Source organism: Chiloscyllium punctatum, chromosome 33 (assembly GCF_047496795.1).
Source record: "Chiloscyllium punctatum isolate Juve2018m chromosome 33, sChiPun1.3, whole genome shotgun sequence".
Lineage (NCBI taxonomy): Eukaryota > Metazoa > Chordata > Chondrichthyes > Orectolobiformes > Hemiscylliidae > Chiloscyllium > Chiloscyllium punctatum.
The window spans coordinates 6,821,313-6,842,310 of NC_092771.1; the positions used below are offsets into that span (position 1 = coordinate 6,821,313).

At 48.0% G+C, this 20,998-nt stretch overlaps 1 protein-coding gene across 1 annotated transcript in view; it reads right to left on the minus strand.

Annotated features, from left to right (window-relative positions):
- Window positions 1-20,998, minus strand: part of iqgap1 (IQ motif containing GTPase activating protein 1) — a 120,403-nt gene that overhangs the window by 7,597 nt on the left and 91,808 nt on the right. Inside the window, exons 22-35 of the mRNA XM_072552867.1 lie at window positions 20,791-20,860; window positions 20,207-20,415; window positions 19,207-19,362; window positions 18,341-18,504; window positions 17,574-17,798; window positions 15,207-15,347; window positions 14,853-14,937; window positions 13,921-14,156; window positions 12,972-13,104; window positions 12,069-12,171; window positions 9,604-9,733; window positions 8,957-9,044; window positions 7,922-8,134; window positions 1,870-2,036 (exon numbers count right to left, since the gene is read on the minus strand). Of these exons, the coding sequence (XP_072408968.1) occupies window positions 1,870-2,036; window positions 7,922-8,134; window positions 8,957-9,044; window positions 9,604-9,733; window positions 12,069-12,171; window positions 12,972-13,104; window positions 13,921-14,156; window positions 14,853-14,937; window positions 15,207-15,347; window positions 17,574-17,798; window positions 18,341-18,504; window positions 19,207-19,362; window positions 20,207-20,415; window positions 20,791-20,860 (2,120 nt within the window). The remainder of the gene's footprint in view (window positions 1-1,869; window positions 2,037-7,921; window positions 8,135-8,956; window positions 9,045-9,603; window positions 9,734-12,068; window positions 12,172-12,971; window positions 13,105-13,920; window positions 14,157-14,852; window positions 14,938-15,206; window positions 15,348-17,573; window positions 17,799-18,340; window positions 18,505-19,206; window positions 19,363-20,206; window positions 20,416-20,790; window positions 20,861-20,998) is intronic.

The window sequence follows — 20,998 nt, forward strand, 5'->3', positions numbered from 1 at the left end:
CTCCAGGGTCATTTATAAAAATGACAAACAGCAATGGTCCCAAAACAGATCCTTGCGGAACACCACTAGTGACGGCACTCCAAGATGAACCTTTGCCATCAACTACTACCCTCTGTCTTCTTCCAGCCAGCCAATTCCTAATCCAAACCTCCAACTCACCCTCAATGCCATATCTCTGTATTTTCTGCAGTAGCCTACCATGGGGGACCTTATCAAACGCCTTACTAAAATCCATATATACCACATCTACCGCTTTCCCCTCATCTACCTCCTTAGTCACCTTCTCAAAGAATTCAATAAGGTTTGTGAGGCACGACCTGCCCTTCACAAAACCATGCTGACTATCCTTGATCACATTATTCCTATCCAAATGTTCATAAATCCTATCCCTTACAATTCTCTCTAAGACTTTGCCCACAACAGAAGTGAGACTCACTGGCCTATAGTTACTAGGATTATCCCTACTCCCCTTCTTGAACAAGGGAACGACGTTTGCTAGCCTCCAGTCCTCTGGCACTACTCCTGTCGACAAAGAGGACACAAAAATCAAGGCCAATGGCTCTGCAATCTCCTCCCTTGCTTCCCAGAGAATCCTAGGATAAATGCCATCAGGCCCAGGGGACTTATCTATTTTCACCCTTGCCAGAATTTCCAACACCTCTTCTCTACATATCTCAAAGCCATCCATTCTACTTATTCGTGCCTCAGTATTCATATCGACAACAATGTCCTGTTCCTGAGTGAATACTGACGAAAAGTATTCATTCAGCGCCTCCCCAATCTCTTCAGCCTCCACACGCAACTTCCCATTACTATCCTTGATTGGACCTATTCCTTCCCTAGTCATTCTTTTATTCCTAACATACCTATAGAAAGCCTTAGGGTTTTCCCTAATCCTACCCACTAAGGACCTTTCATGTCCCCTCCTTGCTGCTCTTAGCTCTCTCTTCAGGTCCTTCCGGGCTACCTTATAACTCTCAATCGCCCCTATTGAACCTTCACGCCTCATCTTTACAAAGGCCGCCCTTTTCCATTTAACAAGGGATTCCAACTCCTTATTAAACCACGGCTCCCTCACACGACCCTTTCCTCCCTGCCTGATAGGTACGTACTTATCAAGGACACTCAATAGTTGCTCCTTGAACAAGTTCCACATATCAATTACGCTCTTGCCTTGGAATCTACTTTTCCAATCCACACATCCTAAGTCATGCCTCACCGCATCATAATTTCCCTGCCCCCAGCTATAACTCTTGCCCTGTAGTACACACTTATCCCTCTCCATCACTAGAGTAAAAATCACCGAATTGTGGTCACTGTCCCCAAAGTGCTCACCTACCTCTAGTTCTAATACCTGGCCTGGTTCGTTACCCAGAACCAAATCCAGTATGGCCTCACCGCTTGTTGGCTTATCTACATATTGTGTCAGGAAACTCTCCTGCACACATTGCACAAACACTGACCCATCTAACGAACTTGAGCTATAGCTTTCCCAATCAATATCAGGAAAGTTAAAGTCTCCCATAACAATCACCCTATTACTGTCACTCTTCTCCTGAATCATCTTCGCAATCCTTTCTTCAACGACTCTAGGACTATTAGGAGGCCTGTAAAAGACTCCTAACAGGGTCACCTCACCTCTCCTATTCCTAACCTCAACCCAAACTACCTCAGATGGCAAATCTTCGTCCATCTTCCTTTCCACCGCTGTAATACTATCTTTGACAAGCAAAGCCACACCCCCCCCTCTTTTACCCCCACCTCTGACCCTACTAAAACATCTCTTCATCTTTTCTAAGCTTAGGGTCAGCGTGCATTGGGAACATCAGGAACAAGTCAGTATCAGAACAAGGAAGTGGGGCCACTCACTTTCCTTTGCTGGCCAGGTTATCCATGCAGGTCTTGATGTACTGGTTGTAGTAGTCAATCTGCTCTTCGAAGAAGGCAGTTTTGGAGATCAGGCCGCTGTATGTCTGCTGCAGTCGCACTAACTCTGCCTTCCGCCTCTGCCGGTATCGACGCTGGTTTCTAATGTCCTGCAGCCAGGAACAGACAGGGATTAAATTTGCCCCTGGCATGTGAGCTATGTGGTACTGAACCAGACTGAGTAGGAAGATCCCAGTTTGGTTTCATGTGTGGTAATAAATGTGCAGATATGTGTTAATCCTGTGCGCATGGGCAGATGTATGTGTATGTAGTTATGTGTGTTTGCATGTGTGGGGTGTTACACGTGTGTGTATAGGTCTGTGTGTGCATGTATGGGGTGTGTACATGTCTGTGTACTTATATGTGTGTGCATGTATGGGGTGTGTACGTGTGTGTGTGTGTAGCTATGTGTGGGGTGTGTACACGTGTGTGTAGGTATGTGTGTGCGCATGTATGGGGTGTGTACACGTGTGTGTAGGTATATGTGCATGCTCAGGTGTCTGCACATGTTCAGCATGAAACTGCACATGTGTGTACATGCAGAATTGATTTCACCGGTGTGTGTGCGTGTGCTCAGGAACGTGCATGGTGGTGTTGGTGTGTGTTCTCGGGTGTGCTTACACAGCATGGGCTGAGTGTGCAGACAGCAATATCATAAATGGCCAACATCATCCTCAACCTCAGCTGCGATGTCTCCCATGACTGACCAGACCAATAACCAATACTTCTCTGTCAAGCCACACTGGAACAACAGGTTGAGGGAAGCAGCAGATGCCAAACACCCACTTACATTCATACAGCACCTTCAATAAAGATAAACATTCCAAGATGTTCAAGTGCATGAGGAAAGATGGAGCAGAAAACTGTGGGAAAAAAAATCGCCCAATCTCAGCACCATCGTTCTCACATGGCACAAAATAAGAACAGGAAAAGCTGGAATTAATCAGCAAGTCGAGCAACTTCCATGGAGAGAAACAGGGTTAGAATTCCAGGTTGATGATGTTTTTCCATTTGTCAACCTCTCTCATCTTTTTTCTTATTTTCACATGTGACCTTGGCTGACTGGGCCAGCATTTAATGTCCGTCCCCAACAGGCCTGGAGTAGGGGGTGGACAGCTGCCCTCTTCAACTGCTGCAGACTTGGGTATAGACAGAACCTCAACACTGCTGGGGAGGGCACTCCCAGATTCTAATCCAGCGACAGTGAAAGAATATAAATATATTTCCAAATCAGGATGGTGAGTGGTTCCCTGAGAACTCGATGCTCTGATTTCAGACTTCACTAGGAAGAAGGCAATCCTGCTGAGTGATCAGAAGCAATCTTGAGGCAGATCAGATTTCATTTATTTAAAAATAACCAGGCTGTGAATTATATTTAAATGAGGTGTGTTTGGGTGGGGTGGAGAGGAAGATGTTTCTCTGACCGGTTATACAAGTTGTGCGGGTCCCTGAGGAGGTGAGAGCGTGGCACACAGCCCTGCAACTGAACTCTGACAGTTACAGCTAAAGTGGAAAACAACAGCTAATGTTATTGTGTAAGTGTGTGGTGAGAGAGAGAGAGAGGATGTTATAGAGGTTTATAAAATCATGAGGGGCATGGATAGGATAAATAGAAAATGTCTTTTCCCTGGGGTGGGGGAGTCCAGAACTAGAGGGCATAGGTTTAGGGTGAGAGGGGAAATATATAAAAGGGACCTAAGGGGCAACTTTTTCACTCAGAGGATGGTACGTGTATGGACTGTGCTGCCAGAGGAAGTGGCAGAGGCTGGTACAATTACAACATTTAAAAGGCATCTGGATGGGTATATGAATAGGAAGCGTTTGGAGGGATATGGGCTGGGTGCTGGCAGGTGGGACTAGATTAGGTTGGGATACCTGGTTGGCATGGACGGGTTGGACCAAAGGGTCTGTTTCCGTGCTGTACATCTCTATGACTCTATATGTGTGTGACACTGTGCCTGGGAGAATGTGAGAGTGTGCATGCTTGTATGTGAGAAAGAGTGTGTGAGTACGACAGAGAGAATGGATGTGAGCCTGTGTGAGAGTGAGAAAGAGAATATCTGTGAGAGAGAGAGAAAGTGGGAGAACATGTGTGTGAGTGAGAACGTGTGTGTGAATGAGAGAGAATATGAGTGAGAGACAATGTGTGTGTGTGAGAGAGAAAGAATTTGTATGTATGAGTGAGAGAAAATTTGTATGTATATTAGTGAGTGTGTGTGAGTGAGTGAGAGAGACAGACAGAATGTGTGTGGATGTGTGAGTGAAAGAATGTGTGTGAGAGAGTGAGTGAATGTGTGTGTGAAAGAGTGAGTGAGAGAAGTGTATGCATGTGAGAGTGACAGAGAATGTGCGTGTGAGAGTGAGTGTGAGTGAGGGAATGCGTGTGTGTGAGAGAAAGAATATGTGAATGAGTGAGAAAGAATGTGTGAGTGAGAGAGAATATGTCTCAGTGTGCGCTTGTGTGTCGAAGAGAGGGAATGGATTACATATGAGACACTGGGTGTGTTCATGAGGACAGAGAGAATCTATGTGTGAGAAGGGGTATGAATATGAGACAAACACAGATTGCTGGAGAAACTGAGCAGGTCTGACAAACATCTGTGGAAAGAAAACACAGTTAATGTTTTGAAGCTGGAATAACTGGTTCTTCAGAGGAGTTCTTCTGGAGAGTAGTAATACTGGGCTTGAAATGTTAACTCTGCTTCTCTCTCCACAGATGCTGTCAGACCTGCTGAGTTTCTCTAGCACACCCTTTGTTTCAGATTTCCAGTACTGCAGTGTTTTGCTTTTATACGAATAGGAGTGAGAGAGTGTATGAACAAATGTGAACGATTGTGTGTTTAGGAAAGGGAGTGCGAAAGACTGTGTGGAGTCACAGTGAGGCTCTCACTCATGAACTTGAGTGTATCCACCCCACGTTCTTGCACATGATTCTCAGCTGCTGAGAGCAGCCACCTAAACAGGTTTAAAAAAAAAGACCTCTGGTTGGCTGTGAGTTGGAATGTTTTTAAATGAATTCTTGGGATTATTGCCCATCCCCAGAGGGCAGTTTGTCAATCACTCCGGGGTAACACCGGAGTTATAGAAATTGGGAATACTGGTGGATTTCTGGCCTGGAGGACATGATGACCTGGAAAACAAAGAAACCATTTATAATCCTGTTTTTTAGGATCTCTGGATGTCTCACGGTATTTTACCGCCAGTGAAGTCCTGCAGTCACTGTGTGCTGTGGGAAATACAGTGGCCAATGTGTGCACAGCAGGATCCCAAACAGCCAGGTGCTAAATGACCAGATAAGCCCTGGTTTCTTTTTCACAATGCTGATTGGGGGCTAAACGTTCACCAGACATCACTCAGAGTCACAGAGATGTGCAGCACGGAAACAGACCCTTCATACCGACCTGATATCCGAAACTGATCTCGTCCCAATTGCCAGCATTTGGCCCATATCCCTCTAAACCCATCCTATTCATATACCCATCTAGATGCCTTTTAAGTGCTGTAATTGTACCAGCCTCCAGCACTTCCTCTGACAGCTCATTCCATACACTCTGTGAAAATGCTACCCCTTAGGTCCCTTTTACCTCTTTCTCCTCTCACCTCAAACCTATGCTTTCTAGTTCTGGACTCCCTGACCCTGGGAAAAAGTCCTTGGTTATTCACCCTATCCATGCCCCTCATGATTTTATAAACCTCTATAAGAGCATTTCCCTCTGACACTTCGAGGACAAAAAAAATCAAGGGACAAGGCAGGAGAACGGGGTTGAGAAATATATCACGACATGGTGGCTCAGTGGTTAGCACTGCTGCCTCACAGCTCCAGGGTCCCAGGTTCGATTCCAGCCTCAGGTGACTGTCTGTATGGAGTTTGCACATTCTCCCCGTGTCTGCGTGGGTTTCCTCCCACAGTCCAAAAATGTGCAGGTCAGGTGAATTGGTCATGTTAAATTGCCCATAGTGTTAGGTGTATTAGTCAGAGGGAAATAGATCTGGGGTGGGTTACTCTTCAGAGGGTCGGTGTGGACTGTTTGGGCCGAAGGGCCTGTTTCCACACTGTAGGTAATCTAATAAAAGGAAAGCATACCAAATGCCTTCTTCACTATCCTATCTACCTGTGACTCCACTTTCAAGGAGCTATGAACCTGCACTCCAAGGTCTTAGTTCAACAACACTCCCTAGGACCTTACCATTAAGTGTATAAATTCTGCTAAGATTTGCTTTCCTCAGCCCATTGGCTCATCTGATCAAGATCCTGTTGTAATCTGAGGTAACCTCCTTCGCTGTCCACTACACCTTCAATTTTGGTGTCATCTGCAAACTTACTAATTGTACCCCTTATGCTCACATCCAAATCATTTATGTAAATGATGAAAAGTAGTGGACCCAGCACTGATCTGTGGGAAGAAAGTAGAATTAATGTTTTGAGTCTTCATCACAACTATAAATAGCTAGAAAAAAGTAGTATTTTATGCTGAGGTTGGGCAGAGGGAAAAGAAGAGGTGAGCAGTTGGGTGGAGATGGAGCCCAGAGAGAGAGAGAGAGGAAATTAGTCTGGGTGGGTTACTCTTCGGAGTGAATGTGACACATTTAAAGGGAACCTGGATAACAGACAGGAGGGAGAAATGGACAGAAGGATACTAAATTTGGGTGAGATAAAGGGGAGGGTGGAGGGTGAAGGAGGTTTGTGTGTAGCCTATACATACAGATGGGTCAATGGTCTGTTCCTATGATCAAGACTGATTCATTGGATCCTCACATTCACACAGCATTTTACCACCATCTAGTGGTGTAACTGAGGACTGCTGTGTCAGGAACTCCAGCACACAGTGAAATGGTGCAGTCCGAGGCTGGTTCAACAGCTTGTTTCTTCTGATTGAAAAAACAAACTGGATGCCCCGGGAAGACTGGAAGTTCCTTCCTGAGAGATGAACGAAGGTGAGTCAATTCAAGACTGAGTGAAGGAGTGAGTAAGTGAGAGTGTGTATGTGTGAGAGACTGAGTGAGAATGTGTGTGACTGAGTGAGAATGTGTGTTGTGAGAGAGAGAGAATATGTGAGAGTGAGATGAGTATATATGAGACACTGGGTGTGTGCATGAGGACAGATGTAAGAGGTTAAACTGAAGTCCTTCCTCTCAGCTGGAAATGAGGTGGTGTATCGGGGTGGTGTATTGAAGAGGAGCAGGGGAGTTTGTCCTCTACAGGAATTTATGTCCCAGTGAGACAAGACAGACAGCAGTGTTATGGTCACTAGACTATAACCCATAGCCCATGCTGGGGGGGGATTTATATTCAATAAATCAAAACGTGGAACTGAAAGCTATGGTGAGCACTGATTGTTCTAAAACTCCATCTAGTTCCCCAGTGCCCTTTAGGGAAGGCAATGGACTGTCTGTAACTAACCTACAATGTTCCCTGCCTCTGGCCTTCATGTGACTCCAGGGCCACAGCAATGTGGTTGACTCTTACCTGCCTCTGAAAGGGCCCAAGTGAGTCACTCAGTTCAGGGCAGTTAGGTATGGGCAAGGGGCTTTTCCCATTGCAGGATAAAGAGAAACTGGTCATGATCAGTTGGTAGGATCTTCCTGTTCCTGTACATCTTTGGACTGTGGGAGGAAACCGGAGCAGCCGCCTGAAATCTACACGGATCTGGGGAGAATGTGTAAACTCCACAGAGACGATCCCTGGTGCTGTAAGGCAGTGGTGCTATCTACTGAGCCACTGTGCTACCCCTTTCCTGCATTAATACCAGCGACTGCACTTCAAAATGTTGCCTCATCGGCTGTGCTGGGCTTTTCAGGCAGCCTGAGGTGATGCAAGGTGCTATACAAATGTAAGTGCTGGGGTAGTGTTTACTGGGTTCAGACTGAGCTGTGTGTGAGGCCAACCTGAGTTGAATATCTCATGAACCCAGCCCATCCCCTCTCGCAGTGAATTCAGAGAGAGAGAGTGCTGAGTGCCCAGTGAATGGCCACCTCCTTGTGCTAATGGTGTTACCTTGGCGATGTCATTGATCAGGTCCTGGTATTTGTTCACTGGGTTGACTTTTCCCAGAGTTGCCAACTTTTTCAAGTTCTGTTCAATCTTCTCTTTCTTCTCCTTTAGAGACATCTGGTTTTCCTCTGATTGGACTTGGTTCTGTTTCATCTTCTCGGGAGTCTTGGCATCTCGGATAGCTCTCCTCTGCATGGCTCGTTGGTGATCAGCATCCTGTGGGGAGACAGAGGGAGGGGAGGGAGAGAGAGAGAGAGAGAGAGAGGGAGACAATGTCAACAGGGGCCTCTCAAACACTGAGGTTTGGTATCTGCAGTTCAAACTATTTCTTAAAGCAAAGTCATTCTATTCTCTGTTAGCACACAATGTTCCTCAGTTAACTTAACAGTCACAGGAACAGAGGGTGGCCACTGAGCTGCTCAAGCCTGTTACACAGATTATAGCTGGCACGGTGGCTCAGTGGTTAGCATTGCTGCTTAACAGCACCAGGGACCCAAGTTCGATCCCATCATCGGGCGACTGACTGTGTGGAGTTTGCACATTCTCCCAGTGTCTGCGTGAGCACCCTCCGGGTGCTTCAGTTTCCTCCCACAGTCCAAAGATGTGCAGGTTAGGGTGGTTTGGCCATGCTGGATACAGAGATAAAATAGGGGGTGGGTCTGAGTGAGGTGCTCTTTGGAGGGTGGGTGTGGACTCAATGGGCAAATGGTCTGCTTCCCTCTGTAGGGATTCTGTGATCCCAAACAGGAGGAGGCCATTCAGCACCTGAAACCGATTGCACAGGAAGAGGAGAAGGCAGTGGCATTGAAACAGAAGGTCCCTCAGTCCCTTGATCCTGTAGCACAGGAACAGGAGGACTTCAGCCCCTTGCACACTGAGGATAGGACAGGACACCACTCAGCCCCATGAATCGATAGCATGGGACAGAAGGGTCTTAAGCCCTGTTAGGAACTGGAGCTCAGTCAGTCAGTGATCAACCCTCTGATGAGACATCACAAGAACGCACCCTTCAAATGTTTGGGAAGATTCAGCACTCACTTGCTCTGCAGAGGCCGGGGTCTCCAGGATCTCGGTCAATGTTTCACCGGGTTGGAAGCGAATCACATCGACAATCAAACGCTTGGTGCTGGAACAGAGCAAGACCGCGGTCAGGGTCACATTGCAGACTGGTTTGGGATATTCCTGAAGGAGAAGAGGGAGAGGGAGGAAAGAGAGAGATAGGAACAGAGGAACATAGACACAGGAATTGAGAGAGACAGAAAGAGAGAGACCGGTTGAGCGGAATAGGAAGGAAGTCCAGAGTTTGGGATGCAGGCAGTGGAAGGCACAGCCATTGATGGTTGAAATTGGGGACATGGAAGAGCCAGAATTGGAGGAAGGTGCAGAAGTGAAGGAGTGCTGCAGTCTCACAAACACACTATCTTAATATTGTTCACCTGTTCTCTCAGTCCCACATAAACAATCCCCGGCCACATTGTCTCAAAGGCAAGTGGTGTTCTCAGTGTCTAAGCCAATATCTATCCCCAACATCACTGACGGACAAATTAGCTGGTCATCACTTCAAAAACATCTCATTGGCTGTAAATTGGGAAGTTGTGAAAGGTACTACAGAAATTAAGTTTCTTTTGAGAAGATTTTAGCCTGTAGCCCCTCCCCAGTCACCCTTCCCTAGGCAAACAGCTTACTTCAGCAACAGAGTACGTGCGTTCATCTCCTCGTTCTCACTCCCAGACACATCAAATTTATTGGTGAGTGTCAGGGAAAGCTCTGTCTTGGAAAGCTGCTCTTTATTCGCTTCATGAAAACCCCCTTCACCTGTGGGAGAGAGACCCCAATGAATTAATTCAACAAATAACTTTGATAAAGCAAAACATTCCCCAGCATCTTCACAGCACAGACACTGAACAAGGTGCAACACTGGGACACTGTGATGGAGACAAAACGTTTGGCGAGTTGACAGTGAGTTCAAGGAGGAAGGTGAGGTCACAAGGCAGAGAAGGAATTCCAGAGCCTGGGCCCAGGCAGCTGAAGGCACAGCTGACAATGGCAGAGATAGGGAGGGGGTGTAGAGGCTGGAGGGGGTGGCAGAGATAGGGAGGGGGTGTAGGGGCTGGAGGGGGTGACAGAGATAGGGAGGGGGTGTAGGGGCTGGAGGGGGTGGCAGAGATAGGGAGGGGGTGTAGGGGCTGGAGGGGATGACAGAGATAGGGAGGGGGTGTAGGGGCTGGAGGGGGTGACAGAGATAGGGAGGGGGTGTAGGGGCTGGAGGGGGTGACAGAGATAGGGAGGGGGTGTAGGGGCTGGAGGGGGTGACAGAGATAGGGAGGGGGTGTAGGGGCTGGAGGGGGTGACAGAGATAGGGAGGGGCTGTAGGGGCTGGAGGGAGTGACAGAGATAGGGAGGGGGTGTAGGGGCTGGAAGGGGTGACAGAGATAGGGAGGGGGTGTAGGGGCTGGAGGGGGTTACAGAGATAGGGAGGGGGTGTAGGGGCTGGAGGGTGTGACAGAGATAGGGAGGGGGTGTAGGGGCTGGAAGGGGTGACAGAGATAGGGAGGGGGTGTAGGGGCTGGAAGGGGTGACAGAGATAGGGAGGGGGTGCAGGGGCTGGAGTAGGTGGCAGAGATAGGGAGGGGGTGTAGGGGCTGGAGGGGGTGACAGAGATAGGGAGGGGGTGTAGGGGCTGGAGGGGGTGACAGAGATAGGGAGGGGGTGTAGGGGCTGGAGGGGGTGACAGAGATAGGGAGGGGGTGTAGGGGCTGGAGGGGGTTACAGAGATAGGGAGGGGGTGTAGGGGCTGGAGGGGGTGACAGAGATAGGGAGGGGGTGTAGGGGCTGGAAGGGGTGACAGAGATAGGGAGGGGGTGCAGGGGCTGGAGTAGGTGGCAGAGATAGGGAGGGGGTGTAGGGGCTGGAGGGAGTGACAGAGATAGAGAGGGGCTGTAGGGGGTTACAGAGATAGGGAGGGGGTGTACGGGCTAGAGGAGGTGACAGAGATAGGGAGGGGGTGTAGGGGCTGGAGGAGGTGACAGCGATAGGGAGGGGGTGTAGGGGCTGGAGGAGTTGGCAGAGACAGGGAGGGGGTGTTGGAGCTGGAGGAGGTGACAGAGATAGGGAGGGGGTGTAGGGGCTGGAGGGGGTTACAATGGATAAGGAGGGGGTGTAGGGGCTGGAGGGGATTACAGAGATAGGGAGGGGGTGTAGGAGCTGGAGGGGGCTTCAGAGATAGGGAGGGGAGTGTATGGGCTGGAGGGGATGATAGATAGGGAGGGGTGTAGGGGCTGGAGGGGATGAGAGAGATAGGGAGGGTGTGTAGGGGCTGGAGGGGGCTTCAGAGATAGAGAGGGGAGTGTATGGGCTGGAGGGGATGACAGATAGGGAGGGGTGTAGGGGCTGGAGGAGGTGACAGAGATAGGGAGGAGTGAGGTCACAGAAGAATTTGACACCAATGATAGGATGTGGAGCTGCAGTGGCTGGTATATTGGGTCCAAACACATCGACCTGGACCCAATATACCGACCACTGCAGCAGACAGCTGGAACTGACAACCGGAAGCGGCAGAGACAGGCCACTATAAATGCTGGAGGAAAGATCACAGAAGTGCTTCACAGGAGGCTCCCAAGCACTGAGGATGTCACCTAGACAGGGGACAAAACGTTTGCAACACAAATTCCCAGCTCGGTGAACAGAACCACAACAACAGGTGGGAAGATGTTAATTTGATGATGTACACAATATGGGGTTGGAAGCTCAGTTCGGGAACCTGCTGGATATCGAGAAGCTGGAGTCAATAGTTAGCGAGTGGGGTCTGCATCAGGGATCTGAAAGGTTTGGTATCTTGCAGCCTATTGTGTATGTGGTTAGCTCACAGGACAGCGTGACAAAGTCCAATTGCTAGAGGGAGAACAGATATCTTCCACCTTAAGACACCTTGCCATCATAAATCCTGGAGGAACATGAGTGGATCAGAGAGGTCACACGTGAGTGAATCTGCTCAGAACGCCGTAGTGAGGGGAAGCGAGGGAGCTGCTAGGAATGACCAGGTCAGGCGTCTGATCCCCAAGTTAGAGAGGAACATGCCCTGACTCCTCCGTGCTGTCTGGGTGAAGCTGGCAAGGGGGTAAAGGAGCAGAGTAAAACAGCAGGTACTTGCCGACTAGAGACTCAATGGTGGGCACTTCACCAAGATCTTCCAGTAGCTCATGAATAGGATCATTGTGTTCAGGAGCAATAGCGTCTTGGTGATCCAGGAAAAGCTACAAAATGAGAGAAAACAATCAATCAGATAGATGGACTGTGGACCCAAAAACGAGTAAGCACCAATCAAAGAGATGAATTCAGGATATAACTATCCTCTTGCTGACTGGGGGTGGCCAAGTGGGCAGCAATCCCACTCTCTGGTTACACGTAAAATCTAATCAAGTGCTTGGAAATACCTTGAGAGTTGTGAAAGGTGTTATACAAATAAAACTCATACTCTATGTTAAAGGAATGTCACCATAGTCCCAGGGGATGCTCTCTCATTCGAGAGAGATGGCTGGTGGTGGTTTAACCTGAGGGTCACCATGCCTTCGGCGAGGGGAGAGGTTGTGTTGGAGAGTCCTTCATTGAGTCATACAGCACGGAAATAGGCTTTTTGGCCCAACTCATCCACACTGATTGTGGTAACTTGGGAATTAAACCCATGTTATTGGCATTCCTCTGCATTGCAAACAGACCTCCAGCCAACTGAGCTAACCAACCCCACAGATGGTTACTGAAGCATAATTACTGTTTTAAAAAATAAGCTACAGGAAAGAAGTGGCATCAGAGATTGGGCAATGTATTTCCAAGATCAGCCACATGTAACCGTTGCTCTGAACACAAACCATCCCTCTTGGGAATAGTGTAACGTAGGATTGGTTCTGGCTGTTCACCCACAGTCTGAGTGGATAAGAAGCTCAGTCAGACTGTGTGATCTAGCAGTGAGCTGTGTCTTCACAGACTGATCCTTGGGAAATGCTGAATCCCTGTACCCAGAGGGAGGCTGCTCCTGGTCCTGCCCCAGTAAACTCACCGTATGAGTGTTGATGATCTCTCCAATGGAAATATAAATCACCGGCTTAGTCACAGTCACCCGGTCTGAGTATTCATCAACGTTAAAACGGTCCTCAAGCTCTGGAACCTCACAAGCAGCCTGGAAGAATCGTCTGGATAGAGGGGGAGCAGTGAGAATACGGGAGAGAGTGAGTGAGAGAGGAAGAATCATCGATATAAAGATTGAGAGAAAGAGAGAGAGAGAAAATCCATAACGTACCATCATACATCACTGGACGCTGTGCCTTCTGCTGCCTGGACCATAATCTCCAGGTTCCCTTCCTGCTCCCCCCTCACCCTCCTCCTCCAGACCCTCACCTCTGACCATGTTGGAGTATTCCCATGTTTATTTAAGGTACTACACCTGACTACATTGCTGTGTCATGTCCTGGGAGGATAGATTAATGGTAATACATAATTGCAAGCCTTTTTAGCTTTTGTTTGTTATTATTTGTTCACAGGATGTGGCCCATCCCTCTTTGTCCCTTGAGAAGATCATGGTGTGCTGCCTTTTGGTACAGCTGCAGGCTCCCTGCTGTGGGTTGACCCCTGTGCCATTAGCAAAGCAATTTCAGGATATTGACCCAGCGACAGTGAAGGAATAACGATATATTTCCAAGTCAGGTTGGAGAGGGGGACTTACAAGGAGTTGTATTCCCATGCATCTTGTCCTTCTGGATGGTAGTGACTGTGGGATGAGAGAACCTTTGGTGAGTTGTTGCAGTGCATCTTGTAGATGGTACACACTGCAGTCACCACTGTGGTTACATGTTTAGTTACTGATGTGAAAGTGCTGAATTTCAACAGACTCAATATCTAAATGAAAAGACCTAGGGAAGGAAGGGGTTTGGGGATGGGGTCTGTGTTGTGTCTGTATCGGGAGATGGGGACATTGTATAAAGAACAGCAAGAGATCGAGATCGATTTACCTGAACTTCATGTGTGCCTGAGAGAGGTAATCATTTACTGAGCCCAGGTGGCAGTTTTCCTTGTCGAACATTTTACTGGAGGCAGCATGTTGTAAGACCTTAGCAATGGAGCCCAGATTCCTTCTCTGATCGGTGGTCAGACCCCCACCCCCAGCCGAGATGTCGATGATATCAAATGCGTCAGGGGCCACGATGGCTGGGTTCATGTAGCGGTAATACAGCAGATTGCCGACAATCTGAAATCAGCCAGAATGTAACTCTCAACAACAATAATAACAGCTCCCAGCTGCCACCCCGAAACACTTGGCAAGTTTGTACAGAATGTGGAATAATCTGGACACTGGCAAAAGTCAGTAAGAGCTATCGGTGACAGGACAGGGATGGGAGACACAGGAAAAGAGGGGACACAGAGAGGAGCAGCAAAGGAAAGAGTAGGCACACAACTAACTTCAGTTCAGTTGCCACTCACAGAGAGGTTCACCGCAGGAGGAATTAAAGACCAGACTTCCAAAGGCAGGAAACGAAGGATTGTCAATCTCCTGCTACCTGGGAAAATTCCCCAAGCTCAGTTCGAAGAGTGTGGAAAGGAGAGAAATCGAAAGCCTTAAAACAGAAGAGAGAAGAGAAGCAAGGTTGAAACAAAATTATCAAAGGTTGGAAAAATATTCGATTTACTTTGCAATGTGAGATTAGACTTTAAACCTCAGTTGCTCAGGCAGGAAGGAAGCTCAGACCCAGTAAAGTAACTCCCTCCAGGGTTCCCCTGGCTGGTGAAATTCAGACTGACATGGAGCTGGAGGGGGAATGGTGTAAAACAATTCTATTCAAACCTGTCTGAAACTAACAAGCAGACAGGTCTGTTTGTCCACACAGAGATATTACGCCTCAGTGTCATTTCTCATCCAACAGACACAGTGTGACCAGACACCTACCTTAATGAGCTCGTCATCTGTGGCATCAGGAAACTTCTCATGCAAGGAATCCTTCAGGACTTTAGCAATCAGCCTCATTCCGTACCTGCATCAGTGGGAGAGAGGTATTGGTGAACAAAGACAGGGAGATGGTGGAGCTGGTGGATCATAGAGTGACCACAGCTCCAACTGTGGTGCAGCCAGTCTCCAACGCAATCCTCACTGGGAGTCCAGACAAGAGACTAAGAGAGAGGAATGGTCACATTCTGTCCACTGTAACCTTGGAAAAGGTGGGGCTGTGGGAGGGGGTACGTGGGTGGGTAGAGTCAGTAACAGTGGAGAGTGTATAAAGGGCTTTGGGAAATGAGTACTTACGGGATTTTGTCCACCGATGTAACAATGGCTGACAGGAATTTTTCGGTGATTGTTCTCATGTTCTTGATGGATGTGTCTAGTCTCTGTCTGACCTCATCATGACTGAGCGCCTGGTCTGGTGTGACATCGTACGGGAGTTTACTGAAAAATAGAATTGTGGATACGTTGACTATCGGTTGGATGCAAAGGGCTGCTTAGTACCCACTCTGACACGTCAGTCCACAGGGGCAAAGTGAACCCTTCAAAATCCCAACCATTTCCCTGCTGATGAAATGGACATCATACCAATAGCAGGCTCTCCCATCTCTTCATTTCTTCCCCCATCCCAGTTGTTACCACTTTCGACACTGGACCCTACAGCAGGAACTGAACCAGCTGACAGCATTCAGCAGTGAAAGGAGCAGAACACCTTGATCAAACACTGTACAAGGCCATGCCTGTCTGTCTGTCTGTTTAGTCAAGGACTTGCATCTGTATTATATTTTTTAATACCGAAGGATGTCTCAAAAGTGCTCCACAGCCAATTAAGTGTTTGTGAAGTGTGGTCACTGTTGTGATGCGAAAAATACCAGCACCAATTTGTGGAGAGGAAGCTCCATCAGCAGAAATGTGACAATGACCAACTAAATCTGTTCTGTGGATGAAACATTAGTCAGGAATCCAAAGCTACATGCTATCCTCTTATTCAAATTAGCAGTACCCATGCTCGAGGGTGGATGGGAGCTCAATTTATCATCACATCTACGAGATGTCACCTCCAGCAGAGCAGGCTGGGATTGAGACGGAGACTGAGATCGACCTTTTTCTATCAGTAAGGGGGAAATCGGGGGTTATGGAGAAAAGGCAGGGAAGTAGGGCTGTGGATGACCAGATCAGCCATGATCTTATTGAAAGCAGAGCAGACTCAATGGACCAAATGGCCTAATTTTGTTCCCATATGGAAATAGACTCATGGTGTGACTGCACTCTCTCAGTACCAGGATTAATGCTGGCTGTGAGCTGTAGGTAGGATCGTATCCACTCAGCCCACATGGTCAGTGAACGCAATGTGAAATCGGACACAGACTTGTCTCAATCTCTTTCCAATACGGTGGAGTTTGGTGATGAGAAATCCACCCCACATATACTCTCACAGCTGTATTCACCAAACTGTGGGCTGGACAGCAGAGGGAGAGTGATTCTGAGCTGGTGAACTCTTGGAATAGCAAGACCTGGAGTGAATCAGAGAGTCTGTAAGTGGCAAGGAAACAGACTCTGCAGGGAGCAGGGGACAAAGGAGAGGGCCTGGAGAAAGCCAAGTAGAAAGCTTCACTCCCCAAGCATGGTGGCATTACCAACCAGGGCACAGGCTCGTGCTGGCACTGATAAACAAGCACACAACACCAGGGGTCGCAGGAACTGCACACTCGCCAGAAGTTGCAGTGCGCTGGGTATAAATGTGGCTGCTGTCCCTCCCTTGATCAGCAGCACAGGAATCAGAGGAAACTCTTGTTCACTTCACTGGTGTCTGCTGTCGATGTAGAACAGCTGCCCTTGTAGAAAATGGCACACTTCATGAAGTAATTCTTCAGATGAAGCACTCTGGGGCACTTGGCTGACGTGATCACTGTTGTATGAACACACATTTCCTCCTTTCTCAGTGTTGTGTACCCTACGTGTTCCTTCCTGTTTGATGGACACTGCAATCTTCATTCTTCATTATCCTAGCTCACAGTGAGCCTGGTGTGGTTAGCATGGGACATATTGTGTAAGATATGCTCCAGGCCAGGGAACAAAGGACTGTTAACCAGCACAGTGCCTCGGAATGATGGAGAGAGATTGGGATGAATCCTGACCCGAAAGCTCTCACCAGAAGCCCAGCTCACTGGGAGACTGACTCATTGAGCTGTTAGTCTTCAGAATACTTCACCCCAAAGGCTGGATTACTGAATATATTCAAGGCAGACTTAGACAGATTTGTGAGCTTCAACAGAGTCCAAGGTTATGGGGAACAGGTTGGAAAGTGGAGTTAAGACTCTGATCAATGAGCCATGGCTTAATAAATAATGGAACAGGCTTGAGGGCCGTGTAGGGAATGGATTGGAATCAGACATTCCAGGCGGACTAGCATCTCCAGAAAGCACCTGATCTCACCCCCAGGTGTGCTTCACTTTCCCCTAAAGGCCATTCACCCAGCCCTCCCGAACCCCGGGCCCACTTCACACGTCTCCTCTGGCATCATGTTACTGCCAGGGCTGGAGGCAGCACCAGTAAAAGTGTGCAAGCGGGGCACTGTCTTCATTGGTTGGTGCTCCAGGAAGACAGGAGTCTCACCAGGAGTGTATGGAGCAGCCCACTGGGTGAGGACGTTTACCGTGCGTCTCTTACCTGGCCTCTCCTGTCTGTGATTCCATCTGGTTCACCCAAGCCTTGTAAATATCCACAGGGTCTGTCTTGATGTTCATTGACCGTTCCTCAATGATCTCCTTGACAACAGGAGCCAGGATCTGTCTGAGGGCGTTCTGTCCTCGTGCTCCACGGTTGAAGCTGACCACCATCTTAATAACAGTGGGGTTCCCTGTGATGATCTCATGGAGCTGATCGACCTTTGACCTGCAGAAAGCAGAGAATGTGCCAGGGTCAGAATCACTTTCACAGGGATCCCTTACAGTGTTTCCCTCAGAGGGCCTGTATGTACAGAGAGTCCATCTCACACACTCCCTGGCAAGTGCCAAGGTCACCAAACAAAATCCCACACGTGTCTCTCTCTTCTGACATCACCCTTGGACAGTGGCCTTTTGCCTGGACTGCAAACCCCATTCTCCGGTAGCAACATAGTAGTGAATAGTCAATCCCCTCCCTACAACGTTGTAAGTCTTACCGACAGCAAATGGGCTGCAGCCTTCAGCTCATCACCAGCTTCTCCAAGGCAACTGGAAACAGGTAATAAATGCTGGCCCAGCCTATCACATCACAGCCCGTGAATTAACAAAAGCAATCTCAAACACCTCAGTCTGAACCTGTCCCTCCAACCCTCAATCCCATTTCCAAACCGGATATTCATCAGGCTCTTTTTGACCGGATTTACCTGCCAGTGACTGATCTGGAATTAGGGAGTAAGGAGCAGGAAAGGGCAGATGTGGGCAGGAACCTACTTGATTTCCTCTTGGAGGGCAGTCTTGAAGAGTTTCAGCAGCAGGTACTCTTCTCTCTGGTTCGAAGCATAGTTATAGAGCGTGAAAATGACCGAGTCCATGAACTTGGTGGATTTATTCTGAGGCATCTGAAAGATCAGCTTGGCCAGGTAGGTGGGGTTAGTCTGGAGAGAGAGAGAGAAACACACCCAGTTTGACACTGATTTCCTACTCATTGAATGGAACCGTTGACTTTAAGTTGCCTTTTCCTAACTCCCTCCTGTTTTCTCCTCAATGCTGTGCTGGATGACAGGGTTCCAGGCTGGACAGACTCAGACTGTCTACTGGACCCAGTAGGGAGTGGCTCATCACAGGAAATTGATTATCACTGCAAAAGATGACCCCAGACATTTTCTACCAGAAGGATTTGCATTTTCATAGTCCCCTTTCACAAGTTTAGGGCATGGCAGAGCTCTTCACAGTTAATGAGGTATTGTTTTCCAAGTGCAGTCTTTGCTGTAGTTTAGGAAAAGCAGCAGCCAATTTGTGCACAGTAAAATTCCACAGGCAGCAATGAGATAATGACCAGATTGTGATGTTTGTTGAGGGATAAATATCGGCCCCAAGACACTGTTCACATGTGGGAAGCTGAGGCTTTTTAAAAGACCTTGTGCCTGACAAGTCAGCATGGGAGAGCCAAGCTGGAATTTATGCTCCAGATGTGAGAGAGGGACTCGAACCCACAATCTTCTGGTTCAGAGGAAAGAGTGTTACACCCTGAGCCAAAGGTGACAACTTCAAAATGGGTGGGAAGAGTCAGTGATGGAGGGAGAATGTATCCGGGGGAGCGGACCCAGTTGGTGGGAAAGAAGCTAACTGGAGTTTACCTGGAGCAGGTAGAAGAGGTTCTGATAGGCCTCCAGCTTCATCCGTTTCTCCTTGCTCAAGGCCTTCAGGCCTCCTTTCTGCTTGTTGATCTGCATCATGTCTGACAGCTGCTCTTTGTTCTTCCGGGTCAGTTTCTTGCTGTGAGACACTACTTCCTGTAATGTTAGAAAGGTACCGTCAGTGTCTCACCACTGACCCATCCCTGCCATTGGTCACTATCTCATCATGTGACCAAGACCCTGGCTCTGGACTGGGGACAGTGGCTCACAAGCAGAGGCCTCCCAGATCCCAACCATGTCATAATTTTCTGGGATTTCCCTGATATTCCCCTCTTTCCCATTGTCCAGTCAATATTCCCAGGGTGATATATTTCTGGTGTGATTTTCTTACTGTTCAGGACAAAATTCCTGTTTTCTGGGGCAATATACCTGATGGTAGTCCCTGACCAATTATCCTGGCGCTTGGGACAAAATTCCTGTTAGCAGGAATAGGATTACCAGTACCTGTGATGGTGATTGCTGGCACTGTATTTCCAAAGAGTTATTCCTGTCAGCTTCATGAATGATATTCGTATTGCTGGAAATGGTGTTCCCATACTGGTATTCCCAGACTGATATTTCTGTTAATGCTCAAGGGACCTTTCCATTATTTTGGAATTGATATCTCATTACTAGGGACAACACTCCCATTATTCCAGAACCATATTCCCATTTCAGGAAGTAGTACTCCCAACAATCTGGCAGGGGGGTGATATTCCCACTCTTCTGTGTACGATGCTTTGCGATTAACATTCCCATTATTCAGGGCTGATTTTCCAATTCTTCTGGAGAGAATATTCCTGATATTTCAGGGATGATACTCTGGTTACTTCAGTATCACTATTCCCTGTATTCTGGGGTCAACGTTCCTATTATTCTGGGTAATGTGCCCATTGGTCTGGGGTTGACAGTCATTAGTTGGGTGTCATTCCCGTTGTTCCGAGGTTTTTATTCCCATTACCTGCAGTGTGATTTTGTTTTTCACCAGGAGCCCAATCTTTATATCCATTGTGTTGAGATCGTTTTCTAGTTGCTGATTGGACCGGATCCGAGTAACCACTTCCTCTCTCAGTCGCATCATTTCCAGCTCCTCCTGGAAATCCTGGTCACTCTGATCGAGCAGGTGCACAAACTTCCGGACAACGGCCATCGGAGGCTGCTCCGCATTGACTATCCGAGAAGAGAGGGTTAGTGAGAGAGGGAGAAAGGAGAGGACAGCCACAAAACAAATCCTATCCTGACACCGAGCTGCACTGGTTTCAGGTCAGCGATTTCCAATTAAAAGCATTAACCCTGTTAGCCCGGGCCCCTTACTCTCAGATTCCCAGACACTGGATCATCCTGGTTCTCGTCTCTCATTCACCTCCCCAACATCCTACCTCCTCCCCAGTTCCTTCATTCCCTTTACCTTCTCTTTTCAAACTTTATGTGCTCTCTTTCTAAATACTTCCATCCCTCCCCTTCTTTGATCCAATAATCTAGGAATAAATGGATATATCACATCAAATGATGGATCTGGCACCGGTTCTTGAGTCTGATACTCACTCAGAGTTTTATAATCATCTCGGGCCTTGTTTGCTCTGATGAATGCCTGGATTTTAATAATATCAGACTCCTGGAAATAAATGAGAAAACTGGAGATCAGTATTAACCTCAGCAGGTGTTGTAACTGTTTGAACCTGGAGTGAGACACACAGTCAGAATGATCAGGGAGCATCAGGCAGCTGGAAGGAACTAGATGGCTCACAGTTAC